The sequence below is a fragment of the Oncorhynchus clarkii genome, chromosome 24 (genome assembly GCF_045791955.1).
Source record: "Oncorhynchus clarkii lewisi isolate Uvic-CL-2024 chromosome 24, UVic_Ocla_1.0, whole genome shotgun sequence".
In the NCBI taxonomy this organism is placed as follows: Eukaryota; Metazoa; Chordata; class Actinopteri; order Salmoniformes; family Salmonidae; genus Oncorhynchus; species Oncorhynchus clarkii.
This window is the reverse complement of record NC_092170.1, coordinates 38,948,304-38,964,805: the sequence shown is the minus strand read 5'-3', so window position 1 is coordinate 38,964,805 and position 16,502 is coordinate 38,948,304. Positions and strand designations below refer to the sequence as shown.

Sequence of the window (16,502 nt, the reverse complement as noted above, 5' to 3'; positions counted from 1 at the left end):
GCAGCGCTAGCTGTGCCACCAGAGACTCTGGGTTCGCGCCCAGGCTCTGTCGCAGCCGGCCGCGACCGGGAGGTCCGTGGGGCGACGCATAATTGGCCTAGGGTCGTCCGGGTTAGGGAGGGCTTGGCCGGTAGGGACATCCTTGTCTCATCGCGCACCAGCAACTCCTGTGGCGGGCCGGGCGCAGTGCGCGCTAACCAAGGTCGCCATGTGCACGGTGTTTCCTCCGACACATTGGTGCGGCTGGCTTCCGGGTTGGATGCGCGCTGTGTTAAGAAGCAGTGCGACTTGGTTGGGTTGTGTTTCGGAGGACGCATGGCTTTCGACCTTCGTCTCTTCCGAGCCCGTGTGGGAGTTGTAGCGATGAAACAAGATAGTAGCTACTAATAATTGGATACCACGAAATTGGGGAGAAAAAGGGAGTAAAATAAAAAATAAATAAAAAATACAAAGTGCCCATTAAAAAAGATTCACGCTGTCTTTATTGCTGTAAATGTGTTTCTCAATGGCCCATTTCCTCCTCTCTACTAATGTCATTTCTGGTTAGCTTTGTCTGTGTTTTGTGCCTTACTCACTACAAAAGAGAGAGAGATAGATGAGTCTAGCGGTGTTGTTGACAACAACCTGGAGAGAGAGAGAGAGAGAGAGATAGATGAGTCTAGCGGTGTTGTTGACAACAACCTGGAGAGAGAGAGAGAGAGAGAGACAGAGGGAGGGACAGAGGGAGAGAGAGAGGGAGAGAGAGAGGGGGGAGACAGAGGGAGGGAGAGACGGAGACAGAGAGAGAATGCGGTAGACAGAGAGAGAGGGAGACAAAGGGAGGCAGAGGGAGAGAAACAGAGACAGAGACAGAGAGAGAGAGACAGAGAGAGAGAGAGAGAGGGAGAGAGAGAGAGAGAGAAAGATGACTCTGCCAGTGTTGTTGACAACAACCTGAAGAGAGAGCGAGAGATGACTATCTGTGTACTCAACAACAGCCACAAAACAATAAAAGGAGGTAGATGCATTAATATTGATTGCTGTTTATTTAGGACCCGTTACTTATACCCTGGGGGGTGGTACATTTGGGTTGTATATGTGAGTTTGTGTGGTTTTGTGGTATGGATTTGTGACCCTACTTTATCTGCAGAGCTGTCATTGATTCCTGGAGGACTGACAGAGTAATAAGCATAATTGAATTTGTGAAACCAAAATACGTATGTGCACACATTACAATACGGCCGGTCCTGGGAATCGTACCCAATATCCTGACGTTGCAAGCACCATACTCTACTAACTGAACTACAGAGGACCATTTTCTACTAGCTTAACAACAGAGGACCATGTTCTACTAGCTGAACTACAGAGGACCATGTTCTACTAGCTGAACTACAGAGCACCATGCTCTACTAGCTACAGAGGACCATGTTCTACTAACTGAACTACAGAGGACCATGTTCTACTAACTGAACTACAGAGGACCATGTTCTACTAACTGAACTACAGAGGACCATGTTCTACTAACTATAGAGGACCATGTTCTACTAACTACAGAGGACCATGTTCTACTAACTGAACTACAGAGGGCCATGTTCTACTAACTATAGAGGACCATGTTCTACTAACTGACCTACAGAGGACCATGTTCTACTAGCTAAACTACAGAGGACCATGTTCTACTAACTAAACTACAGAGGACCATGTTCTACTAACTACAGAGGACCATGTTCTACTAACTGAACTACAGAGGATCATGTTCTACTAACTATAGAGGACCATGTTCTACTAACTACAGAGGACCATGTTCTACTAACTGAACTACAGAGGGCCATGTTCTACTAACTATAGAGGACCATGTTCTACTAACTGACCTACAGAGGACCATGTTCTACTAGCTAAACTACAGAGGACCATGTTCTACTAACTGAACTACAGAGGATCATGTTCTACTAACTATAGAGGACCATGTTCTACTAACTACAGAGGACCATGTTCTACTAACTGAACTACAGAGGATCATGTTCTACTAACTATAGAGGACCATGTTCTACTAACTACAGAGGACCATGTTCTACTAACTGAACTACAGAGGACCATGTTCTACTAACTACAGAGGACCATGTTCTACTAACTACAGAGGACCATGTTCTACTAACTGAACTACAGAGGACCATGTTCTACTAACTGAACTACAGAGGACCATGTTCTACTAACTGAACTACAGAGGACCATGTTCTACTAACTGAACTACAGAGCACCATGTTCTACTAACTACAGAGGACCATCTTCTACTAACTGAACTACAGAGGACCATGTTCTACTAACTGAACTACAGAGGACCATGTTCTACTAACTGAACTACAGAGGACCATGTTCTACTAACTACAGAGGACCATGTTCTACTAACTGAACTACAGGGGACCATGTTCTACTAACTGAACTACAGAGGACCATGTTCTACTAACTGACCTACAGAGGACCATGTTCTACTAACTGACCTACAGAGGACCATGTTCTACTAACTGACCTACAGAGGACCATGTTCTACTAACTACAGAGGACCATGTTCTACTAACTGACCTACAGAGGACCATGTTCTACTAACTACAGAGGACCATGTTCTACTAACTGACCTACAGAGGACCATGTTCTACTAACTGAACTACAGAGGACCATGTTCTACTAACTGATCTACAGAGGACCATGTTCTACTAACTGATCTACAGAGCACCATGTTCTACTAACTGAACTACAGAGGACCATGTTCTACTAACTGAACTACAGAGGACCATGTTCTACTAACTGAACTACAGAGGACCATGTTCTACTAGCTGAACTACAGAGGAACATGTTCTACTAACTGACCTACAGAGGACCATGTTCTACTAACTGAACTACAGAGGACCATGTTCTACTAACTGAACTACAGAGGACCATGTTCTACTAACTGACCTACAGAGGACCATGTTCTACTAACTGAACTACAGAGGACCATGTTCTACTAACTGAACTACAGAGGACCATGTTCTACTAACTGAACTACAGAGCACCATGTTCTACTAGCTAAACTACAGAGGACCATGTTCTACTAACTACAGAGGACCATGTTCTACTAACTACAGAGGACCATGTTCTACTAACTGAACTACAGAGGACCATGTTCTACTAACCACAGAGGACCATGTTCTACTAACTGAACTACAGAGGACCATTTTCTACTAGCTGTATCACCGCCTGGTATGGCAACTGCACCGCCCTCAACCGTAAGGCTCTCCAGAGGGTAGTGAGGTCTGCACAACGCATCACCGGGGGCAAACTACCTGCCCTCCAGGACACCTACACCACCCGATGTCACAGGAAGGCCATAAAGATCATCAAGGACATCAACCACCCGAGCCACTGCCTGTTCACCCCGCTATCATCCAGAAGGCGAGGTCAGTACAGGTGCATCAAAGCTGGGACCGAGAGACTGAAAAACAGCTTCTATCTCAAGGCCATCAGACTGTTAAACAGCCACCACTAACACTGAGTGGCTGCTGCCAACACACTGACACTGACTCAACTCCAGCCACTTTAATAATGGGAATTGATGGGAAATGATGTAAATATATCACTAGCCACTTTAAACAATGCTACCTTATATAATGTTACTTACCCTACATTATTCATCTCATATGCATACGTATATACTGTACTCTATATCATCAACTGTATCCTTATGTAATACATGTATCACTAGCCACTTTAAACTATGCCACTTTGTTTACATACTCATCTCATTTGTACATACTGTACTCGATACCATCTACTGTATCTTGCCTATGCTGCTCTGTACCATCACTCATTCATATATCCTTATGTACATATTCTTTATCCCCTTACACTGTGTACAAGACAGTAGTTGTAACTTCCGGCGCCGACAGAGATGGCCGCCTCGCTTCGCGTTCCTAGGAAACTATGCAGTTTTTTGTTTTTTTACGTGTTATTTCTTACATTAGTACCCCAGGTCATCTTAGGTTTCATTACATACAGTCGAGAAGAACTACTGAATATAAGATCAGCGTCAACTCACCATCAGTACGACCAAGAATATGTTTTTCGCGACGCGGACCCTGTGTTCTGCCTTACAAACAGGACAACGGAGTGGATTCTATGCAGCGACCCAAAAAAACGACTCCGAAAGAGAGGGAAACGAGGCGGTCTTCTGGTCAGACTCCGGAGACGGGCACACCGTGCACCACTCCCTAGCATTCTTCTTGCCAATGTCCAGTCTCTTGACAACAAGGTTGATGAAATCCGAGCAAGGGTAGCATTCCAGAGGGACATCAGAGACTGTAACGTCCTTTGCTTCACTGAAACATGGCTCACTGGAGAGACTCTATCCGAAGCGGTGCAGCCAACGGGTTTCTCCACGCATCGCGCTGACAGAAACAAACATCTTTCTGGTAAGAAGAGGGGCGGGGGCGTATGCCTCATGGCCAACGTGACATGGTGTGATGAAAGAAACATACAGGAACTCAAATCCTTCTGTTCACCTGATTTAGAATTCCTCACAATCAAATGTAGACCGCATTATCTACCAAGAGAATTCTCTTCGATTATAATCACAGCCGTATATATCCCCCCCACAAGCAGACACATCGATGGCTCTGAACGAACTTTATTTAACTCTCTGCAAACTGGAAACGATTTATCCGGAGGCTGCATTCATTGTAGCTGGGGATTTTAACAAGGCTAATCTGAAAACAAGACTCCCCAAATTTTATCAGCATATCGATTGCGCAACCAGGGGTGGAAAGGCCTTGGATCATTGTTACTCTAACTTCCGCGACGCATATAAGGCCCTGCCCCGCCCCCCTTTCGGAAAAGCTGACCACGACTCCATTTTGTTGATCCCTGCCTACAGACAGAAACTAAAACAAGAGGCTCCCACGCTGAGGTCTGTCCAACGCTGGTCCGACCAAGCTGACTCCACACTCCAAGACTGCTTCCATCACGTGGACTGGGAGATGTTTCGTATTGCGTCAGATAACAACATTGACGAATACGCTGATTCGGTGTGCGAGTTCATTAGAACGTGCGTTGAAGATGTCGTTCCCATAGCAACGATTAAAACATTCCCTAACCAGAAACGGTGGATTGATGGCAGCATTCGTGTGAAACTGAAAGCGCAAACCACTGCTTTTAATCAGGGCAAGGTGTCTGGTAACATGACCGAATACAAACAGTGCAGCTATTCCCTCCGCAAGGCTATCAAACAAGCTAAGCGCCAGTACAGAGACAAAGTAGAATCTCAATTCAACGGCTCAGACACAAGAGGCATGTGGCAAGGTCTACAGTCAATCACGGACTACAGGAAGAAATCCAGCCCAGTCACAGACCAGGATGTCTTGCTCCCAGGCAGACTAAATAACTTTTTTGCCCGCTTTGAGGACAATACAGTGCCACTGACACAGCCTGCAACGAAAACATGCGGTCTCTCCTTCACTGCAGCGGAGGTGAGTAAGACATTTAAACGTGTTAACCCTCGCAAGGCTGCAGGCCCAGACGGCATCCTCAGCCGCGCCCTCAGAGCATGCGCAGACCAGCTGGCCGGTGTGTTTACGGACATATTCAATCAATCCCTATACCAGTCTGCTGTTCCCACATGCTTCAAGAGGGCCACCATTGTTCCTGTTCCCAAGAAAGCTAAGGTAACTGAGCTAAACGACTACCGCCCCGTAGCACTCACATCCGTCATCATGAAGTGCTTTGAGAGACTAGTCAAGGACCATATCACCTCCACCCTACCTGACACCCTAGACCCACTCCAATTTGCTTACCGCCCAAATAGGTCCACAGACGATGCAATCTCAACCACACTGCACACTGCCCTAACCCATCTGGACAAGAGGAATACCTATGTGAGAATGCTGTTCATCGACTACAGCTCGGCATTCAACACCATAGTACCCTCCAAGCTCGTCATCAAGCTCGAGACCCTGGGTCTCGACCCCGCCCTGTGCAACTGGGTACTGGACTTCCTGACGGGCGGTGGTGGAGGTGGTGAGGGTAGGCAACAACATCTCCTCCCCGCTGATCCTCAACACTGGGGCCCCACAAGGGTGCGTTCTGAGCCCTCTCCTGTACTCCCTGTTCACCCACGACTGCGCGGCCACGCACGCCTCCAACTCAATCATCAAGTTTGCGGACGACACAACAGTGGTAGGCTTGATTACCAACAACGACGAGACGGCCTACAGGGAGGAGGTGAGGGCCCTCGGAGTGTGGTGTCAGGAAAATAACCTCACACTCAACGTCAACAAAACTAAGGAGATGATTGTGGACTTCAGGAAACAGCAGAGGGAACACCCCCCTATCCACATCGATGGAACAGTAGTGGAGAGGGTAGCAAGTTTTAAGTTCCTCGGGATACACATCACAGACAAACTGAATTGGTCCACTCACACAGACAACATTGTGAAGAAGGCGCAGCAGCGCCTCTTCAACCTCAGGAGGCTGAAGAAATTTGGCTTGTCACCAAAAGCACTCACAAACTTCTACAGATGCACAATCGAGAGCATCCTGGCGGGCTGTATCACCGCCTGGTATGGCAACTGCACCGCCCTCAACCGTAAGGCTCTCCAGAGGGTAGTGAGGTCTGCACAACGCATCACCGGGGGCAAACTACCTGCCCTCCAGGACACCTACACCACCCGATGTCACAGGAAGGCCATAAAGATCATCAAGGACATCAACCACCCGAGCCACTGCCTGTTCACCCCGCTATCATCCAGAAGGCGAGGTCAGTACAGGTGCATCAAAGCTGGGACCGAGAGACTGAAAAACAGCTTCTATCTCAAGGCCATCAGACTGTTAAACAGCCACCACTAACACTGAGTGGCTGCTGCCAACACACTGACACTGACTCAACTCCAGCCACTTTAATAATGGGAATTGATGGGAAATGATGTAAATATATCACTAGCCACTTTAAACAATGCTACCTTATATAATGTTACTTACCCTACATTATTCATCTCATATGCATACGTATATACTGTACTCTATATCATCGACTGTATCCTTATGTAATACATGTATCACTAGCCACTTTAAACTATGCCACTTTGTTTACATACTCATCTCATTTGTACATACTGTACTCGATACCATCTACTGTATCTTGCCTATGCTGCTCTGTACCATCACTCATTCATATATCCTTATGTACATATTCTTTATCTTACGCCTCTAAGTTTTTCATGTGATTCATCTCTTTTCTGAAAAAGGCCAGTTTCAAATCATGTTCAATAAGTTATGGTCTGCTGTTTGTGCAAGCTTTCATCCTAGCCAAGGACTAAGGAGGTGGAGGTGGAGGAGGATGAGGGGGAGGAGGAGGTGGAGGTGGAGGAGGAGGAGGGGGAGGTGGAGGACGAGGGGGAGGACGAGGCGGGGGAGGAGGATGAGGAGGAGGAGGAAGTGGAGGGGGGGAGGGGGAGGGGGAGAGGGAGGAGGAAGTGGAGTAGGAGGAGGAGGAGGAGGGGGAGTAGGAGGAGGAGGAGGAAGTGGAGGAAGTGGAGGAGGGGGAGTAGAAGGAGGAGGAGGGGTGGAAGTGGAGGAGGGGGAGGAGGGGGAGGAGGAGGAGGAGGAGGAGGAGGGGGAGGGGGAGGAGGAGGAGGAGGAGGAGGAGGAGGAGGAGGAGGTGGAGGAGGAGGAGGTTGGCGGGGAGGAGGAGGTGGAGGAGGAGGTTGGAGGGGGAGGAGGAGGAGGTGGACAAGGGGGAGGATCAGGAGGAGGGGAAGGACGAGGAAGGCAGGAGGAAGGCAGGAGGAATGGTAGGAGGGGTAATTTGCTGGTGTGGGGTGAAGTGGATGATTGCACAAATTACAGTATTGCTACACAGTTGACTCCTGATGAGTCCAATCTCTGTTCCAATGTGCAGTTCATCAGTCCTACACCCCAAAAATTCCCTTTTATTTAACTGGGTATCTGTGTGCTCTGGTTTATCTGTGAGCTCTGGTTAATCTGTGAGCTCTGGTTAATCTGTGAGCTCTGGTTAATCTGTGAACTCTGGTTAACTGTGAGTGCTGGTTTATCTGTGAGCTCTAGTTATCTGTGAGCTCTGGTTAACTGTGAGTGCTGGTTTATCTGTGAGCTCTGGTTAACTGTGAGTGCTGGTTTATCTGTGAGCTCTGGTTAACTGTGAGTGCTGGTTTATCTGTGAGCTCTGGTTATCTGTGAGTGCTGGTCTATCTGTGAGCTCTGGTTAACTGTGAGTGCTGGTTTATCTGTGAGCTCTGGTTAACTGTGAGTGCTCTGGTTATCTGTGAGTGCTGTTTTATCTGTGAGCTCTAGTTATTTGTGAGCGCTGGTTAACTGTGAGTGCTGGTTTATCTGTGAGCTCTAGTTATCTGTTAACTCTGGTTAACTGTGAGTGCTGGTTTATCTGTGAGCTCTAGTTATCTGTTAGCTCTGGTTAACTGTGAGTGCTGGTTTATCTGTGAGCTCTAGTTATCTGTGAACTCTGGTTAATCTGTGAGCTCTGGTTAATCTGTGAGCTCTGGTTATCTGTGAGCTCTGTTTTAGTGCACTCATTGACAGCAGTCCCAGAAAAGCAGCAGTCTGTATTTAGGTGTGAGTTGAGAGATGTAGGTTGAGGGTTGCTATTTTGAGGCGATGTGTGTTAAAAATGTGGAGTGGTGTGTGGACTGTCTAATTCAGAGGTAGCTGGTTCTCCTGTGTTGTTGAGGGCCAAACTCTGTCTACTGCCTCAGGGTCAGTGAGCAGAAAACTTTCTCTTTGAAAAAACAATCAAACAATCAAACAGCAATCTGACATTTACTCTGCTAACACACACACACACACACACACACACACACACACACACACACACACACACACACACACACACACACACACACACACACACACACACACACACACACACACACACACACACACACTACACACACTACACACACACTACACACACACTACACACAGAAACACAAAGACATAAACAGAATCCCTGTGGTAAGATGCTTCATTTCCCTCCGTTTGGCTTGACACACCCGAACTAAATGACTTGGGAGCAGACGGATGGAGTCATACATTAAAAACACGTACAATCACATGTCACTCACACAGTCACCCATCCCCCCCCCCCCCCCCTTCACACACACTCTCACACAAACGCCAAACCACTAACACATTTTTCTCAATCAGGAACAAGCTATTTTTTGATCTGTGTTGAAATGTATCTATAGCAGAACAGTAATGATCAAATGCTCAAAACACATTTTCAGGACGTGTTCTTTTTCTTAGATCACCTCATCGGTAAATACAAACATTAAGTACAAATGTCATGGTTAATATTAAATACAAATGTCATCGGTTAATACAAACATTAAAAACAAATTTTATCGGTTAATACAAACATTAAATACAAATGTCATGGGTAAATATAAACGTTGAAAAGCCTCTACAGGATTGGTGGGTCCCCCGTGGGACAGTTGAGCTAACGTGGGCTAATGTGATTAGCATGAGATTGTAAGTAACAAGAACATTTCCCAGGACATAGACATATCTGATTTTGTCAGAAATATTAAATTCTTGTTAATCCAACTGCACTGTCCAATTTACAGTGAAATAATACCATGTTATTGTTTGAAGACAGAGCACCGTTATGAACTTGAAAATGTATTAAAAACCAATTAGGCACATTTGGGTAATCTTGATACAACATTTTAAACAGAAATGCAGTGGTTCATTGGCTCAGTCTAAAACGTTGCACTGTCTCTCAGCTTTTTCCCCATACACTGCTACCAGCTATTTCCCCATACACTGCTACCAGCAATTTCCCCATACACTGCTACCAGCTACTTCCCCATACACTGCTACCAGCAATTTCCCCATACACTGCTACCAGCTATTTCCCCATTCACTGGTACCAGCTATTTCCCCATTCACTGTTACCAGCTATTTCCTCATACACTGCTACCAGCTATTTCCCCAAACACTGCTACCAGCTATTTCCCCATACACTACTACCAGCAATTTCCCCATACACTGCTACCAGCTATTTCCCCATTCACTGTTACCAGCTATTTCGTCATACACTGCTACCAGCTATTTCCCCAAACACTGCTACCAGCTACTTCCCCATACACTGCTACCAGCTATTTCCCCATTCACTGTTACCAGCTATTTCCTCATACACTGCTACCAGCTATTACCCCATACACTGCTACCAGCTACTTCCCCATACACTGCTACCAGCTACTTCCCCATACACTGCTACCAGCTATTTCCTCATACACTGCTACCAGCTATTTCCCCATACACTGCTACCAGCTATTTTCCATACACTGCTACCAGCTATTATCACATACACTGCTACCAGCTATTATCATATACACTGCTACCAGCTATTTTCCATACACTGCTACCAGCTATTATCACATACACTGCTACCAGCTATTTTCCATACACTGCTACCAGCTATTATCACATACACTGCTACCAGCTATTTCCCCATACACTGTACAGAGGCAACCACATTGTTAACAATAATTGTTTGTCCCCTATATGACATACGAGATAACAACCAACGCCATCTCCTCATCCTCCTTCCACCATTTCAACTACCCCATTCCAATTTATTCCCATAGTCCCCCCATCCCCTAGGTACACTCCAAGATACTTAAAACCTATCTTATACCATTCCAACCCCCCTGGGCAAAGCCATGATACCCCCAGACCATTTCCCAATCTATAGAGCACTACTCCCCCCCCAATTTACCTTTGCCGAGGATATTCCCCCTAAACCGATCAACCATGAGACTCAAACTATTCACCTCTGCTTGATTTTTTTCACTGGAATAACTACATCATCAGCATAGGCTGAGAGACGAATATGAGGAATATCCCCTGAAAGGTACATCCCTTCAATGCTACTTCTAATGCTATTTAGTAGTGGCTCTATAGCGATGGTACATAATATTCCCAACAACGAACACCCCTGCCTAATACCTCGACACACTTTTAAAGGAGCACTCAAGCCACTTTCAATACACTTTCAATGTCACCATATATCACCCTGATCATGGCAATAAAACCAGAGCTGAAACCAAATTCCACAAAGATGCGCCGTAAGAATTGAAGTTCAATTCGGTCAAATTCCTTTTCCTGATCAATTGAAATTAGACCAGCATCCGACCCGATAGCCCTAGAGACGTCCAAAACCTCCAGAATCAGAGATATGTTATCCTCTATCTGCCTGCTGGGAACACAGTAGGACTGATCTGTGTGTATGATTTAACCTATCACCTCCCTCAGCCTGTTGGACAAAGCCTCGAACAGGATCTTATAATCAGTGCATATTAAGGCCACCGGCCTCCAGTTCTTCACATCCACAGGGTCACCCTTTTTGGGCAGTAGGTTGAGGTGGACTGCCCTTCTGCAGCTTATCGGTAGTAACCCTCCGGTCAAACTATCGTTAACTACTGCTAGCCAATCCTCTCCCATTATAGCTCCAAAAAATACTTTAAAAAGTCAACGGGAAGCCCATCAATGCCCCGTGTCCTTCCATTTTCCATGCATTTTAATTCAGTGTATGGCTCCTACAAACACAATGGAGGCTCCAGTTCAAACTGAGCATCTGCAGCCACCTGTGGGAGCCAATCAAGGAACTGCTCTGTCACTGTTTTATCCTCTTTGTACTCACACTTCTAATTCCACTTGTAGAGCTCAGTATAGAACTCTACTGTCCTCTTTCTAATTCCACTTGTAGAGCTCAGTATAGAACTCTACTGTTCTCTTTCTAATTCCACTTGTAGAGCTCAGTATAGAACTCTACTGTCCTCTTTCTAATTCCACTTGTATAGCTCAGCATAGAAGTCTACTGTCCTCTTTCTAATTCCACTTGTAGAGCTCAGTATAGAACTGTACTGTCCTCTTTCTAATTCCACTTGCATAGCTAAGCATAGAAGTCTACTGTCCACTTTCTAATTCCACTTGTAGAGCTCAGTATAGAACTACACTGTCCTCTTTCTAATTCCACGTGTAGAGCTCAGCATAGAAGTCTACTGTCCTCTTTCTAATTCCACTTGTAGAGCTCAGCATAGAAGTCTACTGTCCTCTTTCTAATTCTACTTGGGCTAGTGAGCTCCTGTCCAACAGCTGATTTGAGGCAATGATTCTTCTTTGTCCATTCCTTTTCTCTAAACCAAAGAAAGATATGAATGAGGCATCCATTTCAGAGATTCCCTGAAACAAGTCCTCAACTGGCAGCATCATTAAATAGTACCCACAAAGCACCAGGCTCGACGTCAACAGTGAAGAGGCGACTCCGGGATGCTGGCCTTCTAGGCATAGTTGCAAAGAACGAGAGAGAGAGAGAGAGAGAGAGAGAGAGAGAGAGAGAGAGAGATGACTCTAGCGGTGTTGTTGACAACAACCTGGAGAGAGAGAGTTAGATGAGTCTAGCGGTGTTGTTGACAACAACCTGAAGAGAGAGAGAGAGAGAGAGAAAGAGAGAGAGAGAGCACTAGGCAGAGAGAGAGAGAAAGTTAGAGAGAGGTTGAGAGAGAGAGTTAGAGAAAGAGAGATAGCACTAGGCAGAGAGAGACAGAGAGAGAGTTAGAGAGAGAGAGAGAGTGTCACGGTTTTCTGTATGTGAAAGAGAGTCAGACCAAAATGCGGTGTGGTTATTGCGATCCATGTTTAATGAAACTGAAGCAACACGAATCCAATACAAAACTACAAAACAATAAACGTAACGAAAACCGAAACAGCCTAATACTGGTGCACATACACACGACAGAAAAAGGACATAAGGACAATCACCCACAAAACCCAACACCAAACAGGCTACCTAAATATGGTTCCCAATCAGAGACAATGACGAACACCTGCCTCTGATTGAGAACCATATCAGGCCAAACATAGAACTAGACAAACTAGACATGTAACATAGAATGCCCACCCAGCTCACACCCTGACCAACCAAAACATAGAAACATACAAAGCTATGGTCAGGGTGTGACAGAGAGAGTTAAAGAGAGTGAGAGAGAGAGAGAGATAGAGAGAGAAGTGGAGAAAGAGAGAGAGCACTAGGCAGAGAGAGAGAGAGAGAGAAAGTTAGAGAGAGAGAGAGAGGGGTGGAGAGAGAGTTAGAGAAAGAGAGAGCACTAGGCAGAGAGAGAGAGAAAGGTGGAGAGAAAGAGAGTTAGAGAAAGAGAGAGCACCAGGCAGAGAGAGAGAGTTAGAGAAAGAGAGAGAGCACTAGGCAGAGAGTCAGAGAAAGAGAGAGAGCACTAGGCAGAGAAAGAGAGTCAGAGAAAGAGAGAGAGAGCACTAGGCAGAGAGAGAGAGTCAGAGAAAGAGAGAGAGCACTAGGCAGAGAGTCAGAGAAAGAGAGAGAGCACTAGAAAGAGAGTCAGAGAAAGAGAGAGAGCACTAGGCAGAGAGAGAGAGAGAGAGAGAGAGAGTCAGAGAAAGAGAGAGAGCACTAGGCAGAGAGAGAGAGTTTATCAAAATGTATATACCACAAGAAAAGGGCAACCAGTGAAGAACAAACACCACTGTAAATACAACCCTTATTTATGTTTATTTGTTTTCCCTTTTGTACTTTAACTCTTTGCACATCGTATGAAATGTCTTTATTCTTTTGGAACCTTGTGAGTGTAATGTTCACTGTTCATTTTTTATTCTTTATTTCACTTTTGTTTATTATCTATTTCACTTGCTTTGGCAATGTAAACATATGTTTCCCATGCCAATAAAGCCATTAAATTGAAATGAACTGAATTGAGAGAGAGAGAGAGAGAGAGAGTACCAGACAGAGAGTGCTATGCAGAGAGATGGAGACAGAGAGAGAGAGAGAGAGAGACAGAGAGAGAGAGAGAGAGAGAGCACCAGACAGAGAGTGCTATGCAGAGAGATGGAGACAGAGAGAGAGAGAGAGAGACAGAGAGAGAGAGAGAGAGAGAGAGAGAGAGCACCAGACAGAGAGTGCTATGCAGAGAGATGGAGACAGAGAGAGAGAGAGAGAGACAGAGAGAGAGAGAGAGAGAGAGAGCACCAGACAGAGAGTGCTATGCAGAGAGATGGAGACAGAGAGAGAGAGAGAGACAGAGAGAGAGAGAGAGAGAGAGAGAGAGAGAGAGAGAGAGCACCAGACAGAGAGTGCTATGCAGAGAGATGGAGACAGAGAGAGAGAGAGAGACAGAGACAGAGAGAGAGAGAGAGAGAGAGAGAGAGAGAGCACCAGACAGAGTGCTATGCAGAGAGATGGAGACAGAGAGAGAGAGAGAGACAGAGAGAGAGAGAGAGAGAGAGAGAGAGAGAGAGAGAGAGAGAGCACCAGACAGAGTGCTATGCAGAGAAATGGAGACAGAGAGAGAGAGAGAGAGAGAGAGAGAGAGAGAGAGAGAGAGAGAGAGAGAGAGAGAGAGAGAGAGAGAGAGAGAGAGCACCAGACAGAGAGTGCTATGCAGAGAGATGGAGACAGAGAGAGAGAGGGAGCGAGAGAGAGAGAGAGAGCGCTGCATGCTACTCACTGCCCGGCAGGAGCACCAGAGGAGATGGAGCTATAGTGCTGAGAACGAAAGAAAAGAAGGGCAGAGTGACGTAGAGAAAGATAATATAAGAGGAGAAAGGGAAGAGGGGAATCTGGGGCAGATGCACATTAGTGACAGACATTAACATCGGCAGGCTGGAGCAAGAGAACGTGAAAGAGGCTTGGAGAATAACACATAATAAGAAGAGAAGAAGCGTGAGAGCTGAACGCTGTGAAGGATGACAGAGCACCAGTCCTGAGATCAACCCTCATCCTTCCCCCTCTCCTCACCCCTCCTCTGACCCCATCCCCAACATTACCCTCCTCTCTCTCTCTCTCTGTGGTTAGACAAGACATGATGACCGGTCCTGACCAGATTCCACTCTCATCGCATCCTTGTGGAACCACTTCATCTCCTCTGGACTTCTTCTCAGCATTCTGACTGGCACTCTTCCGACCACTTTCACATATTCTCTCCCAGGAGAAGACAGGAAGGAAGACCGTATTCTCTCCAGGAGAAGACAGGAAGGAAGACCGTAATCTCTCCAGGAGAAGACAGGAAGGAATACCATATTCTCTCCAGGAGAAGACAGGAAGGAATACCATATTCTCTCCAGGAGAAGTCTGGAAGGAATACCATATTCTCTCCAGGAGAAGTCTGGAAGGAATACCGTATTCTTTCCAAGAGAAGACAAGTAGGGGGAAGTTTGTCATCTCCTTGCTGTGAGGACTGACTTTTTTTCTTCAGAGGGAAGATAAGGACCGACAACATCGAGAAGACTTCCAGTTCACTGAGGTACAAAACAACAACATTGAAAAAGAAACAACATTTTAAACACGGAAAGAATACAGGACATTCTAACATCAACAGGTCATTTCAACAAAAGATCAAGCCATTTTAAAACTTTATCTCAGTCTCTCTCTGTTCATCCACTTCTCTTGGACTCTCTGTCCTGAACATTTCTCTGTGAGGGTGAGTCGGTCCATCCAGCCCAGCCATGCAGGTGTCTATAGCCTGTACGGACCCCCACATGAAACGTGGAAATGGGGACCACAAGAATGCCACCAGCCCGGGGAATGCAGCTCGGGCCAAGTTCAGAACCGTGGCCATCATAGCACGTAGCTTTGGGGCGTTCGCACCCCGACACCACATCTCCCTCAAAGAGTCTACAGGGAAACTGACCGGCATGAAATACAGGTGAGTGTGTGTGTGTGAGTGCGTGAGTGTGTGTGTCTGTGTGCTTGCGTGTGTGTGTGTGTGTGTGTGTGTGTGTGTGAGAGAGAGAGAGTATGTGGCTGAAGTTTGGGGTTAGCACAGTGTGTGTTGTATCATTAACATAGTCAATTCAATTCAACTCAACTCAACTCAACTCAACTCAATTCAATTCAATTCAAGGGGCTTTATTGTCATGGGAAACATGTGTTAACATTGCCAAAGCAAGTGAGGTAGATAATATACAAAAGTGAAATAAACAATAAAAATGAACAGTAAATATTACACATACAGAAGTTTCAAAACAATAAAGACATTACAAATGTCATATATATCTATATATATACAGTGTTGTAACAATGTACAAATGGTTAAAGTACACAAGGGAAAATAAATAAGCATAAATATGGGTTGTATTTATAATGGTGTTTGTTCTTCACTGGTTGCCCTTTTCTTGTGGCAACAGGTCACAAATCTTGCTGCTGTGATGGCACACTGTGACATTTCACCCAGTAGAAATGGGAGATAATCTAAATTGGATTTGTTTTCAAATTCTTTGTGGGTCTGTGTAATCTGAGGGAAATATGTATCTCTAATATGGTCATACATTGGGCAGGAGGTTAGGAAGTGCAGCTCAGTTTCCACCTAATTTTGTGGGCAGTGAGCACATAGCCTGTCTTCTCTTGAGAGCCAGGTCTGCCTAAGGCGGCCTTTCTCAATAGCAAGGCTATGCTCAATGAGTCTGTACATAGTCAAAGCTTTCCTTAA

The 16,502-nt window shown here is 45.8% G+C and overlaps 1 protein-coding gene across 2 annotated transcripts in view; it reads left to right on the top strand.

The window, feature by feature from the left end:
* The window catches only part of LOC139382373 (potassium voltage-gated channel subfamily A regulatory beta subunit 1a), a 160,031-nt gene that overhangs the window by 15,702 nt on the left and 127,827 nt on the right, over positions 1-16,502 (top strand). The window contains exon 1 of one of the 2 annotated variants that reach the window (XM_071126373.1): positions 15,327-15,719. The exons of the other annotated variant lie outside the window; for it this stretch is intronic. Coding sequence (XP_070982474.1) covers positions 15,520-15,719 — 200 coding nt within the window. The 5' untranslated portion in view covers positions 15,327-15,519. Of the gene's footprint in view, positions 1-15,326; positions 15,720-16,502 lie in introns of those variants that run through there. 2 annotated transcript variants of the gene reach the window in all.